Source organism: Mchenga conophoros, linkage group LG1 (assembly GCF_057382185.1).
Source record: "Mchenga conophoros isolate Kocher_MC1m ecotype Shallow Benthic linkage group LG1, M_conophoros_male_GT1.1, whole genome shotgun sequence".
Classification (NCBI taxonomy): Eukaryota; Metazoa; Chordata; class Actinopteri; order Cichliformes; family Cichlidae; genus Mchenga; species Mchenga conophoros.
Genome location: NC_140526.1, coordinates 12,524,936 through 12,545,086, shown reverse-complemented (window position 1 = coordinate 12,545,086; position 20,151 = coordinate 12,524,936). Strand labels below are relative to the sequence as shown.

Here is a 20,151-nt window from a genome sequence, read left to right as displayed (position 1 = left end):
TCTAGTTTCTTTGGCGTTATACATATTTTATAGTAAAGACGGACCCCTGTTTGTTAGTAGTTCATGGAGATTTAGAAAAAAATGAAGGTTATACAGGTTTGTTAAAACAGAAGCTTTCAGGTTGAGATACTTTACTTGTTGTGGCAATGTGATTCATTTTGGAACTTTTCCAGACTAACAATTTATCTGTCAATTAAAAGCCTTCAATCCACATTTGTTAGAGGTAAAAATTATTGTGTGTGTGTGTGTGTGTGTGTGTGTGTGTGTGTGTGTGTGTGTGTGTGTGATCCATCATGTTCTCATCCCACGGTACAAATGCTGATGCATCAGATGGGCTGCTTGTATCACAGTGAATTCGTTTAAACTCTTTAATATTTGCAGCAACATGTGTGCATACATTCTAGATGTTTCTAGGAACACAACTTCATATATTTTTGAAGATGAGAAAGCCTGTGCAAATGAAGCCTCTAACCTTGAGGATCTATCTTCTGAAACTACTTGTCATGCAGGTTGACATCCAAGACAGACTCATATACCTGGATGTTTCCTACATGCCGATTCAATTTGAAGTTTTATTGATTCAATTTGTCCGTCTGAGCAAGAAAAGACAAAACCTAGTAAAAAGAAAATTAAAGTAACAATGTTAATAATACAACAGCAAAGATTCAGAAGCTGGAAATACCAACAGTTTATTTTCTACTTTTTGTGACTACAGAAATGTTGAAACATTTGAACACTGAAAAAAGCTGAATGACATCATCACTTGCTTCTCAATTTTCTTTCTTTTTTATCATTTGCTTAGCAATCACAACAGATGATATTGCACGGCACTGAGAAAGCAGTAGCAAAGCCTGGGAAACAGCAATGACAAATCAAGTCATGAGACATGGAGTTTTACATCTGAGAGTAACACCGACAGTATTGCCTCTCTGGCATACACGCACGCACGCACACACACACAAACACGCACACACACACACACACACACACACACACACACACTGACACGCAGACTAAAAACCGAAGAAGCACTGTGAGTTGATAAGGAGGTCAAAAGAAAGAGATCGAGTCTGACAAGAGCACAAGGCTGACAAGAGCAAGGAGATTTCATTTTGAAATGCAAGTGCAAAATGAACTTCTACTGTAATTTATTCCTAAATGTCTATGACAACAAATATGCTTGTTTATCAAAACCCTTCAAGCATCTTTGTATATGAATAGCTGGAGGACACCCCTCTGCGGGTGGGAAACTAGTTCCCCAGCGTAAGAGATCCAGATGATTGTCTTAGGTGCTGCAGTATTATTATGAGACTTGTAGCCAAGCTACCCATCATATGGGAACTCCTTATGGGCAAAACAAATAATAAGAGATGAATTAGGAAACAGGAAAACATAGGCCCACGCTGCATTCTGCATTATCCTTTTGTTCACTTTACAGGCCTTTTTATGTAAAATTAAAGCATCTGTACTTATTCATTCAAGACACAATGAATGCATAACATCCTGATGTAATCTGTCATGGACATTTTGGTGATGACCCCTTAGTCCGTGGAGACTCTGTGCTGTCTGAGCATGACAGAGAGGAAACAGTACTAACAGTGCGGCCTCTGATACCCAGAGACCTACTGTTTTAAAATGTACCAGTCAGCCACACACATGCATACACATCAGCAAAAAGCTTGACAATATGCAGTACAAACACATTAGACAATGGGCAACGACAGAATCAAAGAGATGCATGCAAATGAGCTCACATACAAACTTGCATACTTCAGCAGTACTTGACATTTGAGGCGCACGCTCACATTCACAGACAGAAAAACAGAAGAGCAATCCGAATAATCGTCTCCATACGCACTCGCACACGGATTCCTTGGTAAGGTTCTTTGCAGTTTTATTAGACTTTGCTTATAGTCATTACACGAGTACGTACCAAAAGAACAGATACTAGATGGAGCAAGGCGGCGGTGCCACGGCAATAAAAACAGACCCAGCTCCGCGGCACAGCCCCTGGCAGACCGGCTGCCCAGCCTAAACTCCACCTCACTCTGTGTATGAGACAGCAAAGTGAGCGGGGCTTGCAGCCCTCGTTTCAAATGCTCCAGATTGTACATTGAACAGGAGATTCCCCACATGGTAGAGTAAGCTTGCCTACATAGCCCTACGCCTTCTACATTCTATACCCGTGCGAATGGCAAATCAAAACTCAACAAGTCTACCTCACAAATGCCAGTGCTTTTCAACATTATACATATTTTTTTTCCAATTTTTGGTTTGTTTTAAAAATCTTTGGATGTGCAGTAATACCCATAAAATAAGTGTTTTTAAAAAGTCAAAAGAATAGAAAAACACACACACGTACACACTGCTTTTTGCCAACTGTTCAACAAAGTAGCTCCTGTATAACTTTGTCTGCATTGGCAAATCAACTGTCTTGGTTTCTGGCAGTGTTTAAAACACACATTGAAATGCCGGCTAGGATTTAGCTGAAGAAGAATAAAAACTACTCCTTTGTTATATCTAAGCATGGGAAATAAGGCTGTAACATAAATGGTCTTTTTTGTTTCTTTTCTTTTTTCCAAAAACCTACTATATACAAATCTAGAGTTTCTACAAATGCATAAATTAAAGTAGTGGTTAACCAATACAAAAATGCAATTAAATTAAAATCACAACACAGAAGTAGAGAAAAGGGAAAATATGAACACAATATCACAGCAGTTGGTTTTACCCTGTAAAAGCAATAGTCTACCATCATAATATTGGCATAACCCAGTGTCCGATAAAAAATACGCTTCTCCCTCCATCCCAAAAGTTTCCTACATCAACCCTGAAACTTGTCCTCCATGTCTTGAAACAGAGCACTTCTGCCAAAAAACAAAACAGAACAAAAAACAGCAACTTCAAAATAGATAATCATACAGCTTTTTGAAGTAACAATAACAATTACCACACAAGTGGAGTTCTGCCTAACTCACAGATAGACGTCTCAATGCAGAACTCAAAGGAATTATTACTATGAGGTATTCAGACACATTGGTAAAGACATGCACGGCCAGAGTGCTGGACCTTCCTACACACAGCAGAGAGACAAGCAAGGTTAAGGGAAAGAGGGATGGAGGGATGAAGGGCGGGCAGGGGAGAGGATAAACAAAGACCTTTGGTTTAAACTGTAGAAGTGGACAACAAAAATTCCTTTGGTATGTTTTCATTGCATGGTTGCGCTGGCGAAAGCACCACGGTGTGATTAAAGAAAAAAATCTTCTCATTGTTTCTTCAGTAGTGGCCCTTCTACAGGCTGAGGTATTCACAGAGTCAAAGGTGAGAGGTCAACAGCGGTTTAACACTTTGGTTCAAGCAAGGCACTCGTCCTGGGAGTTTTAGAAAGATTGCAACACGTCTGCTTCTACTTTCAGGAACATGTCTGCCTATAGTTGAGTCATCAACTCTGCCCATGGCTATGTCAGGTTGTCTGCCTGTTGTAAGGTGAAGATGTCTGACCTATTTGTTGGATCAATATTATCAGCCTATAGATACACACTAACAGGCAGGCCAGGTGGAAATAAAGCTGCAACACTGAGAGCTCTGGTGGGGTAAGGCTTCAGATGCAAATTTAAAATCATTAATGAACCAAACTAAAAGCCTTTCCTGTCAACAAAGCGGTAGACAGTAATGTGTTTCTGTTATGAACAACCACTGATCACATTACTAATAAGGTAGTTGTACCCCACAGGCACCAGCATGGCTGATTGTGTGTATCTAAGGCTAGTTCAGCACATCTGCCTATAGCTACATCAGTATGACTATCTATGGAGCTGTAATCAGAGCACAGATGAAGCAAGAGCACGCATAGCGGGGGTGCATGGGTTGAGTGCAGGTGGGAGGGGGAGAAAGAGGAGGAGAAAGGAGAAGGGAAAAAGAGACAGGAGATAGGGGGGAGGGGACACATACATCACATCTTTGAACACCACTCATAGAGGCCGTGCAATGAGAAAAAATCTTTGGTTATCTTTGGTATCATCAAAGTGATAAAAATCACGTATGGAACTTGAGTGAGGTAGCATCTTTGGTTCACACTATAAAACATCAGCAGGTCTTGACACATTTTTTTTTTTGGTTTCTTGTCGTCTTTTTGGTTTTTCTCTCAGAGATAAAGAAAAAGCAGCTCTCTCTTGCCTCTCCTTCAGCGCTTGTTCTGATGAATGTAGAGCTGCTAACCCTGGCCATGAAGAGGATGACGGCAAGGGGCCAGCGTAATATATCTAATGCTATGCTGCCCTGGGCCAGCCCTGTGTAGTGCTTTCCTCCTAGTGCTGAAATGCATAGCTTACTAGGAGAGTGGAGGCAGGGAGGGGAGGAAGTGCAGGGTGGATTGGCAGCAGGCAGGGAGCGGGGGTGCTTTCGTATTCAGGTGACAAGCTGACATTGCTGTGTAAGCGCCTGAAAGTGATTTGATCATTGATATCATCTCCTCCGCCCAACATCTTTGATGAGGAGATAAAATCAAATACATATGAAGTGCTTATTAAAACCACCAGAGGCACTGTGGTTTTGACACGCTCCCTCACACAGTGTCAAAACCACACATAGATCCAGTAGCTTGTGTTTTACATAGAAAACTGAAGAGATTTGTCTTTGACAGGTGCTGGATTTTGAACACATAAAGTAGAACTAAACCTGCCGGCATTAGCTAAGCAGATTAGAAGGATTAGATGTAGCTGTAATGACTAACCTTAACATTGAGTACAATGATCATAATTCAGGAGAGTGTCTGCGAAGTTAAAAGTGGTATAGTCTATTTCTTTCCAAGAAGGCATCTATAAGGCAAATATCAATAGTTAATTTTTAGGGTTATACCATAGAGTATTTCCGTTTACAGGGAGCAAATATTTAAATGTGACTCAAAATGTTCTGTGGAGAAGGACAAGTATGATTTCCTTCTTCGTGGAGCACACTAACAGTCTGTCTCAGGAGGTAAGGGAGGAAAACAGGTAAAAAATACTTTTATCAACTACAAAATATATTCTTTGGTCAAATTACTTCAAAGGATGTTCTTAAGTGGTTTGATTTCTAAACTGCAAAAGAGGCTTCAAGGTGTAGAAGGCTTTGGTTTTTCTTTTTGAATTATTCAATGCCTCAGCATGTTGGAAGAAAGCACTACCATGTGGGTTGATGTTAGGCATTCTTTTCTATTTGGTTTGGTTTAGGGTTGGACCTTTTGGTTTTAGGGTTAGCAGTCTACGCATGGACATTTCCCTGTCTGTCTGGAATGCTTGATAGAAAGACAGACAGTTGGACAAACAGTCAGACAGTCCGCTCCACTGATCCGAACAAGGTTGCACAACAATCCAGTCTCTCCTGTGGGATTTTTTTTCTTTAAAGTTGATTGGCCAATCCCACTGGAGCTCCACATTCTGGCTGTTTTCGAGGCCGTGGACAACTGCAGATCAGACTGTCAAGAGGCTGATTAAACCTCTGTTTAGGGACCCATCATCAAAACCAACCAATCAGATTAAAGATAACAGTGGCGAATGATAGATTCATACTGGGTGGGGAGGTGAGGGGAGGGTGTAATAAAGCTAGAGACCAGTGACAGCGAGTGTGTGTGAGAGGGGGAGTAAAACTATAGTCTTTTTGCAGTATGTTACACATAAATGTGTTGCTAAAACAAACATTGTAAAGCAGGTCAAAGGAGAAGTCTTTGGTTTGTTTTTTCATCTTTGGATACTATAAATATCAATATAGTACAGGTTTAAGGGCAAAACGTTGCTTCAAGGTCTTTTTTAAGTTTTCTTTGTTTCTCTTAAGTTTTAAAGCTTTTCCACCGAGGTTGAGTCAGTCCATGAGTTGGTCAAATCAGTCCTTCTTCAGGCTTTGGTGCAGGCGTTGGGGCCAGAGTTGGCTGAGTGACCAGAGCCGTCATCCACCCACTTATCTAGGCTCCGGCGGCGTGCGTTCATAAAGAAGTTGCTGACTGTAGCCAGCTCGAGGCCCAGCTGTTGAGCAATGGTGAGTTGCAGCTCTTTGGATGGACGCTTGTTCTCTTTGAAGATGGCATGGAGTGTCCGCCGCTGCACATCTGTGAACACAAGCCGGGGCTTCTTGGTCACATTTCCCCGCTCGCTTCTGCCGTGGTCCTGTTCCTTACGCTTACATGCTGTGGAGATTTCAGCAAAGAGACATACAGAGAGAGAGAGGGGATTTGTGAGAGAGGGCAGAAGACAGAAAAACGAGAATCACAACTTATCCTGGGATTTTAAAAAGTCCTGAGTAAAGAGTGTGGCCTGAACCATGAATTGGTTCTTTTCCACAATATTAGGCTGGGGGAGGCAGGTTGTAGTTTCCACTCCAACTCTGCAAAGTCCTCAGTGCTAAAATGTTGTTTTATCTTCATAAAAAGTAAAACAGAGGTTTTGTATGTGACAATTTGTATTTTTCGCTTTTGTATCCTGATCGTCAAGACCTGAGACCTGTTCAAAATACAAAAATTACATATTCTGATAACATAGGATTGGGGTCAGGGGTACTTAATCCTCTAGGGACTAAATGTGCTAAACTAATGTGATTATCTAAAGCCAATCCAAGCCTCTTTACTGTGTAATGTTATAGAGAAGTCAATTTGGATCTACTCTGATATGGACTTTTTAGGTCCTATGGATACACATGCAGCTGAAATTTGTTTTTAGTGATGCCAACATGAAGAATATTCAGTTGTATCAAGAACCAAATTATACACAAGCTCTTATTTGTATATCTCTTTAATTTCCTTTAATTCCTAGAAACATATATTTTTCTTGTGTTTCATGCTCGCTCTAATAAAATATTAGCCTTCAATGTAAACGATGCACAGCCTGTTTTGAAAGCTTCCTTATGTTTGATGTAGCTTGTGTGTGGTTTGAGTTTGGTGAAATCAAGTAAACTGTCTTTGCTGGTCTAAGCAAATTTTTGGATACTATTTCATATTTCACATTTTTGGATACTAAACCAGTAGAACTGGTAATTGAAAGGTTTTATCAACATTTTTCACAGACACATTTCTATTACGGTTTTTGCATCATTTACTCTGAAAGAATCACACAGCCAATGATTGTTGGAAGTAGTGCTATTTTTGTTCAAAACTCCTCTTTTCAGATTTTTTAAAAGGTACATGGGATATAATAGCAAAATTAGACTCATAGATCCACATAGAGCCTCTTTTGATTCAGGCACCAAAGGTTTCGTGGGTCCAGAAGAAGAGCAATCAGCAGGAAGCATGCCAGAACAATGAGCGCTGTCCACGGTGCTGAAAGCAATGTCCCCCGCAGGTGACGTAGATAAATAAAGAAAATGGCCTGGAGATGATTTTATACTGGAAAAACAAAAACTTGGGAATCCATCTGATAAAAAGTCAAACTTCAGTTAATCTGAACTCTTTGCTACATGGCTACAGCTTTTTTTTTTTTTTTATTAACACCCCAAGCTCCAGTCATTTAAACGGAGAGTGAGGTCAGACCAGGAGGGGGCAGACGCGGGCTGCTAAGGTGAGACCAAATATGGGCTCACTGGGGAAATTAATGAACAACACATCACAACCACAAAACAATTCTCCGACCAGCACCGATTAATTTTGCAAAGTGCACGAAGTAAACAAACGCATTTCATGAGTCAACCCGAGACAACGTGCTGAAAACAGAAAACTTCGATCAGACAAATTTAGACACCTTTTTTGAAAAAAAAAAAAAAGGTAGAGGAGAACAACTACAGTAAGTGTTTCCCTACACTAATAAACTAATAAAATGACTTCCCGTTCTATATTGTAGTAAAGCACTACATATTATCGTTAAACTCTACTTTATTCCTCTTGTTGTTCTTAGTTTTGGTGTATTATCGCCAAATGAAAGCTTAAGTAACACTACGCGATACTTTAAAAACGATTAGAATTATAAAATCAAAAGAGGACCTGCCCCCCGCCGAGATCTCACATGATACATGATTTCTAATTTCAAGCACTTTCTTCAGCATGTGCTAAAGTACAGCGAAGCGGCCTGTTAGCATGACCATAAAGTGGAGTGGGTCTATAATTGTGAGTATGAGCAGCCCGTTGTCTCCAGTACAGGTAAATATTAACAGAGGGCCGGAGCTCCTCGTGTAAGGGTTGCAATAAATCAGCACGAGTGAAGGCCACTCAGACAGCAGGAGCCAGCACAGAGGAGCCCGACCCCGCACGGGAGGCCCGCGAAGACAGGGAGCTTTCCCAGGACCGATGGGAACATAACAACGGCCTCGTTATCGGGCTAATCACACACACACACACACACACACACACACACACACACACACACACACACACACACACACACACACACACACACACACACACACACACCGCTGCTGCTCCCGGCTAATCATTACAAACACGAGATAACTCCACACACTAAAACAGACTGCACACATAGCGTGTACTGACACAATGTGACGAATGCCCCGCGTTTCATAACCGTACAGAGAACAACAAACAGACATCTGAGCTGAAAACGTTGCGAAGATTTAGCCCAGCGTGTATTTATTTCAAGAATCTACATCCCGATTAAGTGGAAGTAGATAATTATTCACCAAGAATAATAAAAAAGAAAACACAACCACCATCAAGAAAGGTCTATGCAATCACAGCTTCTTTCCACAAAAAAAAAAAGAAAAAAAAAGTTGTAATGAATTCCTATGCGCTGTCTGGAGTGGGTTCTCTCCTCACTTTTATATTCCATTGTATTCTATTTTATTCTATTCCATTCTACACATACAAATATTCAGATGGGTAATTGAATACGTGGGAAAACGAGAGAAGGCCCAAGATTAATTTCAGAAGCCTAAAATCAATGAACAGATCAAATCTACCTCAGTACAAGATCACATATCCAGTTCACACAGGAACGAACGGATCAATAAAATGGCGCTCAGACTATTTTATTCTGAATTTATTTAATTTTTAACTCTATTTTCCCCCTCTTTCTCCATTATCCATCTTCTTTATCTGACATTTTCTAAATAAAACTCGCAATTGATATTTTGGTACTTTTTTGGCCAACCCCCCAAAATAAAAAAAATCAACAAAAACAAGAGTTTATACAGTTTAAATATGTTTTTTTAAGTTAGGTAACATCGACAAAGAAAAATACAACAATAACTGAAGCAGGCCTGTTACATTTTCCCTGCACTGTATGAATATCTATTTCTCTGAAAAATAAAATCAGAGCTTTAACGATACAAGTCAATATGCTGCTGGTCTGAGTTTAGTTTTAATTATATGCTCATTCCACTAATGATAAAATGATGCAAATGCAATATCAAATATGCGTGTGCGCGTGTGTGTTTCACTCATTTTCCACTGATAAAATCTCTTCAAAGCACACACACACACACACACACACACACACACACACACACACACACACACACACACACACACACACACACATCAGTAGCAGCAGATGGGAAAACTGAAAAATAATCAATTGTGATTACACTGATGTGCACACGCGCGAGCATACACGTGCACAAAAGCGCGCACTTTCCACCGTGTAGCCTCACTTTTCAAAAAGCACAAAAGCCCCATTTGTAGGTCATTGATCGGGCCTATAAACGTAAAAAAAATCTATTGGGTCTATTGGTGTGTGTGAACGCGCACGTGCTATTTGGGCCTCGCTGGGCGCCTTAATTGACTCGTGCGTACCACAGGGACAAATTCATACAGAGGTCTACCAGTTAATTAGAGAAACTTCAACGAAGTCAGGGTTTGTTCACCAGCTAAACACGAACACGTGCTCTTTTCAATTCTTTTCTGCTGAGGAACTGAAGTCTCTAATTTTGCCAAAGAGAGCTCCAAACGTCTTTACACCAACTAAATAATGCATGACTCCGGCGTCGCTTTGATTCGGTTTATGACAAACTCCCAGGAACACGTGCACACACACTCTGTGTTTACATGAAGGGCAACTCCAAAAAAAGGAGCTGATCGGTTGCATCTACACCAAAATAAACACGTTCCTAACGATTTCTGGGAGAAGGATCAGTTTACGCACACAGTCCAGCGGTCGATATTTTGAGGTAAAATGACATGAGTACTTGTTCCACACAAGCCCCAAAATCAGTGTAGAGACAGAAAAGGGATGCGTATTGATGTCAGGCCAGTCTCTGCACGGTCTTCAGCTCAGTGAAGTTTGCTTTCGGCTCTAATTCCTCCTGTTGTTTATCTGACTGTATGTTGAATTTAACCACTCAACATAAATAATAGTAACCAGGGCCAACTTTTCCCGATTCCGTCCTAAAGCTGATATCATTTGACTTCCAGCATCTGGAGGCAATTAGAGAGATTACAAGTTATACATATCTTTTAAAGACCTATCCAGCACAGAGGAAACGCCAGTCCTGAATGTGACTCTTATGTGAATTTGAATGTCTTACAGTTGGTTTGCTATATTTTTTTTTCCAGTATAGCAAAAAACAAACTACAAGCCCAGTTTCAATTCCTCTCTCCATTGCTCAGCACAAGATAACATTCAGCGCCAGTGACCTTCTGTGCCAAATTACAGTCATTTGCCGATCGTTTTATTTTTCTTTGGAAATCAATGAAAAGATGAAAGCAAAAATGGGGCTTTACCGAGGCTTCGCTCACCTGCGAGCCTGAGCGCACTCATGCGTTGGAACTCAGGCTCTTGCAGCCATTTCCACATGCGGCGGAAGGTCTCTCTGCCGGACTTAAGCTTGGACCAGGGTTTGGGGTTTCGCAGCAAGTCGGACAGGGTCCCTTGGGACCTGCACAGGACCCGCTGGGCAAAGATGGCCTGAGGGATGCTGTAGCGCTTCAGCTCTGTGGTGATCCTCTGCGCCACCTCTTTGGTATTCACCTCCTCCATCTGTCCCCCAGAAACACCACCCCCTCCACCGCCGCCCCCTTGCTGCCCGGGCCCGGAGGCCTGCTCCCGGCTGTTCCCCAGCACTTGGCCGTGGCCCTGCGCGCCAAGGTGGGCGTGCGGATGGTGATGGAGGCCGTTGATTTGTACCATACCAGCTGAGGAGCTCATGTGCTGCTCCGCATGTCTGCTGAGCATGGCCGGATGGTGAGCCTCGAACCCGCTCGGGGTGAGCATCTTCTCACCAGGCATAGCGGCACCAGGATGAGCGTAGGGGGGGATGCCGGCCTGGGACGTGTGTATGCTGGCCAGACCGGAACCGGATAACGGGGAGAGGCTCTGGCCCATGCACGGATCCTTGTGATGATATGCGGGATACAGACTGTTCATAGGCGCCAGACTCCGGTCCTCTCGCATCAGCGTGAAACTGCCGCTAACATTTCCGGGGATCCTCTGGTGCGGGTGCGGGTGAGGATGATGTGGATGGTGGTGGTGATGATGATGGGGAGGAAACTTGTCGGACACGGTGGAGATGGGGGGTAAGGGCTGCAGGGGGGTTAGGGTAGTGTAAGTGCTGCTCGCGCTCATGCCAGGGGGGGCTTCACACATGCTGATGGCTGGATGCAAGTGTCCAGAGTGGCTGGGGTGATAGTCTCCGGTGTCGAGCAGGGTCGCCATGCCCATAGCACGGTGGCTTAAACCCCTAGGGCTCGGACGGGAATGTGGACTGTGGCCACTCAGCAGCTCTCCGTGACCGGACACGGACTCATGGCTCACTCCGTGCAGGTCGCCAATATTCTCCATCGACAGCTGTGCGTTCATGATCCGGGCAGCGCTGTGGACAAACCATCTATCTGACCTACCCCAGTTAGCTGATGTCCAGAAGTCCTCACGTCCAGTAAAAGTTCAAATTTCTTTTGTTGTTGTTTTTTTCTTGCAGTAGCCTCCTTTGCTATTGCCTCTTCTCTGTCCTTACATTCACCTATTTCATTATTCCCCTACCTCGCACGCTGTTTTGCAGAATGAAAACTCCTCTTCCGAATCCCCCTTTGCTTGACAGTTGTTTTTTTTTTAAATAATTACTCTCTTAATTTTCTGATTCTCTTTATAATTCAAGCCCCCCCACCACCAACCAGCTGTCCTTGCGCTCCGGTCGGGTGCCGCGCCATCTCTCTAGCAGTGTGTCTCCAGCCCCTGTTCCACCGCAGCACAGCTCACTGTCTACACATGCGCAAAGGGGACACCCATCTCCACTCGTATTCTCTCTTTCTGTCTCCCTCTCTCTTTCAGGCACACGCGTACACACACCGCCCCATTCTCTGACGTCAGGTACCTTATTAAGGAAGGATGGTATGAAAAGCTGCTCACAGCTATTAGAACTATTCAGGACCCTTTAGCTTTTGCTGCAAATGCTAATAATGCTAATAGAGAGAGCTCACATCAAAGCCCTACGAAATCTGCTCATGGATGCTGACTGAGTACACAGCTATATCGTTAATTATCAGCTCTTATTTAGAAAATGTTAAATTCATTAAGGCTGTAATGAGGCTTCACATTCAGTCCTCCTTAAACTATTAACCGCAAATGAAGTAAACTTCCGGGTTCATATGGAGTTGATTTTTAACCGGTGAGTCTGGGATCCAAAACCTCCAAAACTCCCAAACAAAACAACAACGACACTTAATTCCTTTCGACGAAGCAGAAACGGTCGCCACAGAAATCAAAGCAGGATGAGTTAATTGTTCCCGTAAAAGGCTGTCAATAAAGTCACAGCCTGTATATATTCATAAGCATCAAATACATCCATTCTTTTATCATTATTAGTCAGCTGCCCCAACCCGCCCCCACAACCGTGCCAAATATGTGGCAGTTTAACCAAACGAAGACCGTAGTACCTTCTCTTTTGATAGAAAAAGATGAGCAGATGTGTCTATTGTCCAACTATTAGGCTTAACGAACCAAGCCCAGCATGTGTGCATGAGTGTGCATGTGTGAGTGTGTGGGGGCATATTTAATCCTTGTGCTTTAGAACTATTTGAGGATATAGTATGGCCATTAAACGGTGATAATAAAAATACAACACCCACATGTTATTTAGTCAATTAAGAACATTTGTTTTTTATTTGCAGAAACTTCTCAGAAATTTACACACGCATACACACACGTGCGCATCCACGGCAGGTGTGTACAATCCAGTCCCACCGATGGAAATCACGTGCTGACACGTAACATGACTACGTGTCCCTGTGTTGTTGTTGATGTTGTGGTGCACTTTGCATGAGTGTCCAACCCCCTCAAACCTGCAGCCTGACAAGAGCCCGCCCCCGCTTACATTTAAGTTACACGTCAAGGGCCGTTTAGCCTAATAGAGCGGTAGCGCAGGGCGTCCTCAGCCGGCCGAGGTGACAGCTTGCAGCGGTCAGTGTCCTTCTGGACCCCCTGCTGAATGAGGGACATGTCAAAGGTGACGCTTCAAGACTCCCAAAGCCAACATCTGCGGGGGGACAGATTAACCTTTCAGACTTTTCCCTGTTATGGACCTGCTAGGGGCCCCGCATCTGTCAGGGCCCCCACAATAGACCCTGCGCTCGGTTGAACGAGTTAAATAAAAGAAAAGAAAGAAAGAGAGAGAAGTTAAACTGCCTCTGATGTGAAGTCAATGTCAACGGCGTGTGTGTGACGTGTGTCGAGACAAAAGGACACTAATTCCTCGAAGTGTGGCTGTCCAACCGTGCAGACCTGCGGACATAATAGACTTTGGAGGGAGGAAAATAGAGCTGAGGACAGGAAAACAAAAAACACTAAATAAAATTATGTTAATTTAACAATAGCACCAACTTATTCCACACTGAGGCATCTGGTTTTATTTCAAGCAGAATTTATTCTAATTCATTTTGATCAAAATTTTAAATACAATTTATACTGTAAACTAAAAACTCAATTTCTCCCAATAAAACTTTTGCTATTTTCGCGTCTGTTTTTATTTTTGATGCGCTCTCCTCGCACAAGCAAACGAGATCCAGCAGGGCTAAGGTTTGGCCTTACTTGGAAGCAAACCTCATCTACACATTCTCATACGGATCGATAGGCTTCTGCCATGTCTGCACGACCTGAGCTGTGTGTTTATGTGTGTTGGCTTTCTGTGGCCATTGTGCCGAGATAGGCCAAACCTTACGAGGCTGTGACATTTGCTTTGCAGAGAATATAAGGGACACGGTTTTCTGAGCACTTCTGAAAGAGGATACATTTCAAGCGGAATTCAATTCAATTAGCACAAAAGAAACAGAAGCAGAGACCAAAGTGTGCCACAGATCCATACATGCGCGGATGAAGAAATACCGGCGAGTTGGAGGGAAAAATATTATATTGATCAAATCTTATGAAATAGTGTGCGCCAAGGAAAACTTGATCCAGAGAATGGGCACTGAAAGTGCAAAATGTAGGTTTCACACTGATTATTAATCAGGGGCATAATTCCCATGAAGCCCCACAGCAGCATATCCGAGCAGCAACAATATAATGTCTGGCAGAGAGGACGGTGGATCAATATTTCAGCAGCTCTGCAAAATGACACAGCGTTGCAAGCTTTATAGATGCTCAAAATGACAATTACGGCTTGTTTAAGAATAAGCCTTTGCTAAATGGCATCTGGTGGAACTTAACTTTTATAAATGAGCCTACTTGAATTTGAGCAGTATGGTCATTGACCCTTTGCAATATAACGACGCATACATTCGGAAACTGAATCATCCTTTTGAAAATAAATCACTTCGCTTTTGTTTTATAGGTTTGAACCCATGAATTGATTTTACTGCTTCACCTCTAAAATCCCGAGATCCATAAATGGGTCCTCCTCTACTTTTAGATGATTTTTTTTATTTGAATCGGGAATTTAACAGAGGAAAATATATTAAAGCCTAAATATCTGAAAACATATGAACAGATTTCTTCCTTTTTAAAAATGAAAATGTGCATTGCAGCGTTGATGGCTGTCCTTTAGAGCAAAAAGCACAGGCCTTGAAAACACACCACAGCGCGCCAATCAATACTGAATAAAATTATAATTCCTGGAGGGACTCAGGCTAAGGCCTACGATTTGTTATAATAAACCAACCTAAAAATATACTTTTTTTTTCTTTGCGTAATTTGTTTGTGGGATTTTAGACAGGCGGTAATTATTTTCTCTTTGAATAATGTGATTATTTAAATGAGCAACCGGGTTATTTAAAAAACAAACAAACAAACAAGAACACAAAACAAAAAACAAACGCCGTCTTATGGAAAATTGAAATAGTACTAAAAGTGTAGAAATTACGTTAGTTTAAGGCAGTAGGCCAGCTTTATTCTGAGGTTGAAAAGAAAAATAATAATTAAAATAAAAACAGGTCACATGAATAACATAATACAGCCTGGTAGGAAATGGTAAACTTAGATGAAATGAAGCTAAAGAGCGATCTAAAGATTTAAAGATCTTTGAAGATCATTTTAAGAAGTTTTTGTTGAAAGTTTTTTCTTTTCTTTCCTCCCCAATAACCAGAATTTTGGAACACACACGCCTTGGGGCTTTGATGTAAAATGGCTTAAAATTTCATCCCAGATTAAGGAATTTACTTTTTATTTCCCCACCTAATTATTATAAATGCCATCATGGCCGAGCAGCAGATGCCGGACCTGCTGCCTTGCTCAGGGGTAACTCAACTGCCTCTTGTGTTATTCCGCGTCACTTGCTCTGATTCGTGCACTCATGTGAAATTAACAAGGCATCACTTTACATTAAGGTGCCCATATGCCGCCCAATTACTCCCTGTAACTTTGGTAAGACTCCAATTATGACAACAAAACCGTGTCAACGATAGCCAAACCAGCCCCACTAAATGTGCGCTTCAAATCCAAATGACCTCGTACACAAACAGGCTGTGTGGCTTTTGGAGGCAACAATAACGAGTTTAGGGAAAATGAAAATTTCTTCCAAATTTCTGAAATAAATAAATGTAATAAAAAAAACCCTGCTTATTGCCGTGTTTTTGTAGCCACAATCTCTCGGCTTTTCCTTTTAACTATTTTAGTTGATCCTAATTATGGTTTTCTGTACTAATAGCGAACCTGTAAATAGTGTCTTGTATTATTTGCAGTTAACACGTATAAAAGTAGCTCATGAGTAAACAGACTATACAAAGCTGCAGAATACACATTGGCACACTATGTCCTAAATATTTCTATAAACTGCAAATTGAACAAAAATCGAAACTATTGTCTTCATGTAGATGTATCTGCTGATTTAGAACATTTATAATTTGAGGTTTAATAACTAAGGATTTTATTATTATTAATATCTGCAGCACTGCGTCAGATTTGGATAAAATCTATGCATTTTATCCATGCATTAACAACAGGAGTGTGGGTATATTTTTCAATAAGAGATTTGACAGCATGCTGGCCAGCTTAACTATCTTTACAGGTGCATCGTTATCATCGCATCTAAATGATCAATTTCTCTTTAGAAATTCAAATTAATGCGAACTGTGTGTGCAACCAAAAACGTCTGAATTCTGAAATATTTATGCGTGTGTTGGTGGTTACATTGCCTCACGAACTCGTAACTATTGGGACTTATTTTCTGATGTTTTAGATAAAATGAAAATGTGAGAAACGAAGTCGACTCTCAAGCAGTTTCAGTTAATTATGAAGCAAGCCGGTAATATCGGCCACGCAGTGCGGAAATTATATTATTTTAAGTACAGTTAAACCAACATTTAACTAGGAAAAGACCATTTTAATTGATGCCCTTGTGTAGATACTATAGACTGAAATGTGGCGCAGCTGCTTTAAGTTTGTGCGCATATGCGCCAGAGAAACACTCAGCTTGTGTGCGTCAGATTCGGAAAGCACTCTTTTTTTCCACATCTCTTCTCAACAGGGTGCCAGTCTTCAAATGTGTGCATTTAAACTCTTCTTCTTCTTTTGCGTCACACATAAAGACAGACACGCACACGCACGGCCAACGCACGCACGCACACACACACAGACACACACACTGTAGTTCCAGACTTTAACGCAGGATCCTTTTCTGTCATGCATCTTTATCATCCTTCCAGCTCACTGCCTTACAGAAGCGCACAGAACGACAGAGCCTCAACATCAATTTACATAAGCTCTTTAACTCCAACATGCGAGCTGCAAAAAGCTGAGGATGCGCTGGCATCCTCGCGTCTCCTCCATCTATGTCCTTCCCGTCCCTTACTCTCCCTCATCCTCCTCCTCCTCCGGCTCTCCAAGCCTCCAGTTTTTCTCCAGAGCTGCCAGAGTCCCAAATCCTGACCGAGGTAAAGATCCTTAGCCGCTGCATGCGCCTCGTTTCCAGTCGCAAATTCGTCTCCCCGTACAAAGCCTCTCTTTTCCTGCAGCGATACCGTGCATCTCCCCGTGCTTTTCTCGATGCAGACGCATTTGAATAGCTGGCCGGTGTTGTTATGGATCCGTGCGCACTGAAAGAGAATCAGTATGCAAATTGTTTCAGTATCAATCGAAAGGTTCGATCCGCCTGAGCGTCAGCCCCTTTGGCACGAGAAGCTCCTTCGCTGCATAAATGTTTATAATGATCCCATATATTAACCCACAGTCAGATGAGAGAACAAACTGCAGTATTATTAAGACGCAGATCAAATATTTCTTTCAGGATAAAAAAAGGGGAAATTTAAGGAAGCAGACGGAGCCTCCATGACTAAGACTTAAACATAGTTTATTTGTGAAATACTCCCACAATAAGTACAATCAGAGTGTATAAGTCTCTCTGAAGCATTTATGGGCTACAATTAATATTCAATCAATATTTATTTTTCTCTTCTCACTTATGCTTGTATTTGTGCAAATATATACATATATTTAGAATAAAGAGAGAGAGATTGAAGCATTACAGCACAAGTTTAATCTTTGCAATCTCAAAATAAGCACTTGAAATAATCTACTACAAATATGAGCTAACTACTGTCTTACTTTTTTGGCATCACGTGGTTGGACTGAAATAGCTTTCTGTGGTCTGTCAGTGCGGTCATGTATGGTTTTCTGTCTCTACTATATTCTAATATATACTCTAATATTTCACTAAATCTAACCTGTAGGGCAGAACAGCAGTGCTTTTGAAAAAAAAAAACATTATGGAAAAGAAACACGTTTGTAACTGTGCATTTAAGAGAGAAATTTAAATTGTAAAATAAGTGGGGGGTAAAAATATATGAGCTCTGCAAAGAGGGGAGAAGTGTAGGGAGAGGCAAATAAGAGGGTGGAGTAAAGGTGAAGACTTGAGTGGATCTATGAATTCAGGTAATCAAGAGCAGGAGATGGATGATGAAGGAAAAGAGAGGAAGGGGCACTAAAAGGTGAAAGGAAAGGCTATGGTGAGGGCAGAGAGAAGGAGAGTGTGGTCAGGAGGAGATAAAGCATAGAGTCCGTTATCCATCTGTCCCAGGGTTAGAGTTTGGCCAGCTGAGGGGGTCAGGGGTGAAGGGTCAGTGAACCCTGGGCCTGAGGGCCAGTGGTCAGTGCACTGGCAGATACACACCAGAGAGAGGATGGTAAATAAAAAGTGGTGAGGTCCTCATACCATTCTGCTCACAGAGAAATTGTATTCTCAAACAAAATACATTTGGATTGTTTCCATTTACTAGATCAGGCGGAAGTCTCCTGTTTATAAGATTTTTCAAAGAGGTTTTTAGTAACTACATCCATTACATTATAATGCAAATTAAGACATAAAAAGGTTACTTAATATTTCATTTTTTGTTGACCAACAACTTTACTTCCAGGTCAATTTAATGGCTATTCTGAAGCTTTCAGTTGTATGGCATGATTGTTACCAGCAGCTGGAGTCATGTAATATTTCATTGTTTGAATTTTCATTTTTATATGAGTACTTTAAGGAGTCCTTAAAACACATTTTATTGTATGTATACATCATACATGTGTTTTATGATTTTATTTCACCTTTTAGAAATGTGATTCAAGTCATTCCTTGTGTATTTATATTAACCTTTTCAAAATTAAATAACACGCCATCCTAAACTGTAGACAAAATGCATCTTAATTACTAGTAAGTTTTAAAAGAACATTACCTTCACAACAAAGATGCAAAATATGATTTATTTATGAAAGCTAATTAGTTCCTGTGATTTTATAGAAGTGAATGGAGTCCCAGGAAGCTGAAAAGCTCAGAAGTGTAGATCAGTGTTTAAACTTTAATAATGCTTTGAACAGGAGTGTCCCTCCTGATCAGTTAAGATCCTCTCAGCCACTTACACTATCGGAAGTGCTATATTTAATAACTAAGCTCCACCTGTTAAAAGCAATGTGTGTGCAGCACACAGTGTGTGCAGATTTAACAAGGTGCTCAGTGGTTGGGTCAAGGATTGCTGTCTTTTACTTGTGTCTGAAAATCTATACCTTGGAAAGGGGGAGGATTATACATTTCATGTCAACAACAGACTGTCCTTTTCTTTGTGTGTGCGCGTGTGCGCGTGTGTGTGTTTGGCTGCGAGTGGCTTACCATTGTGCACAATAGGTTTCTGATGGCATGTGTACATCTCTGTGAGGCAGGAAGAAACTGACTTCATTTTAGAGGATGTGTGCTTTAAACTTTTATATAGAAACTTCTTTATGCCAACTGTAAGCTTGTGGTTTTTATCAAATGTTGTCTAAAGAGAGAAATATAGCAGTTCCTCAATAGTCAGTTGCAGAAAAAGAAAACAACTTCCCTGGAGCAGATTACCAGTGTTAATATTAGGCTGGTCAGAGCCATAATAATCTAGTATGGATATTCATCACAATTTAAAAATCACATGTCTGAAATAATATGGATATGTTTTTTTTAAATAAATAAAATAACTTTGGAATGACAGGGGATTCATTTTTCAATTTGGCTTTCCATGGACCTACAATAGCCATCACAATGCTTCAATTCACAGCCTTCATAGAAATATTGAATTAATACCTTTTTCAACATGAAATTCGAGGCCAAGACTACAGTGATTCCAGAAGTGTTTCTTATTATTTTACAGTCCTCTTGTTAACCTTTTTACCGCCTTTTTATATTATTATTTGTCCTCTTTGCCCAGTAGCAGATTTCGAGCATTTATTTTAAAATGCCTGAGTGTCATAAAGAAACACAATATTTTTCAGGTTTTGACATTCAGGTGAATCATTAACTTGCAGAGAAGTTCAGTGTGTTGAGCTCACTCTGACTGCTTGCAGGCATGTTGCTTCCATGTCCTCC

General features: G+C 41.3%; 1 protein-coding gene across 2 annotated transcripts; it reads right to left on the bottom strand.

Annotated features, from left to right (window-relative positions):
* Positions 1 to 573: 573 nt before the first annotated feature.
* On the bottom strand, positions 574 to 12,153 carry onecut1 (one cut homeobox 1). Of its 2 annotated transcripts, none has more exons than XM_085261686.1 (2): positions 10,634 to 12,153; positions 574 to 6,157 (listed from the first exon to the last, which is right to left on the bottom strand). In XM_085261686.1, the coding sequence occupies exons 1-2, from the start codon at positions 11,706 to 11,708 to the stop codon at positions 5,868 to 5,870; spliced, it is 1,365 nt and encodes a 454-aa protein (XP_085117812.1). In that variant the 5' UTR covers positions 11,709 to 12,153; the 3' UTR covers positions 574 to 5,867. The 2 variants fall into 2 exon arrangements, with proteins under 2 accessions (XP_085117812.1, XP_085117848.1); XM_085261722.1 differs by having other exon boundaries at positions 10,649 to 12,153.
* Positions 12,154 to 20,151: the final 7,998 nt, after the last annotated feature.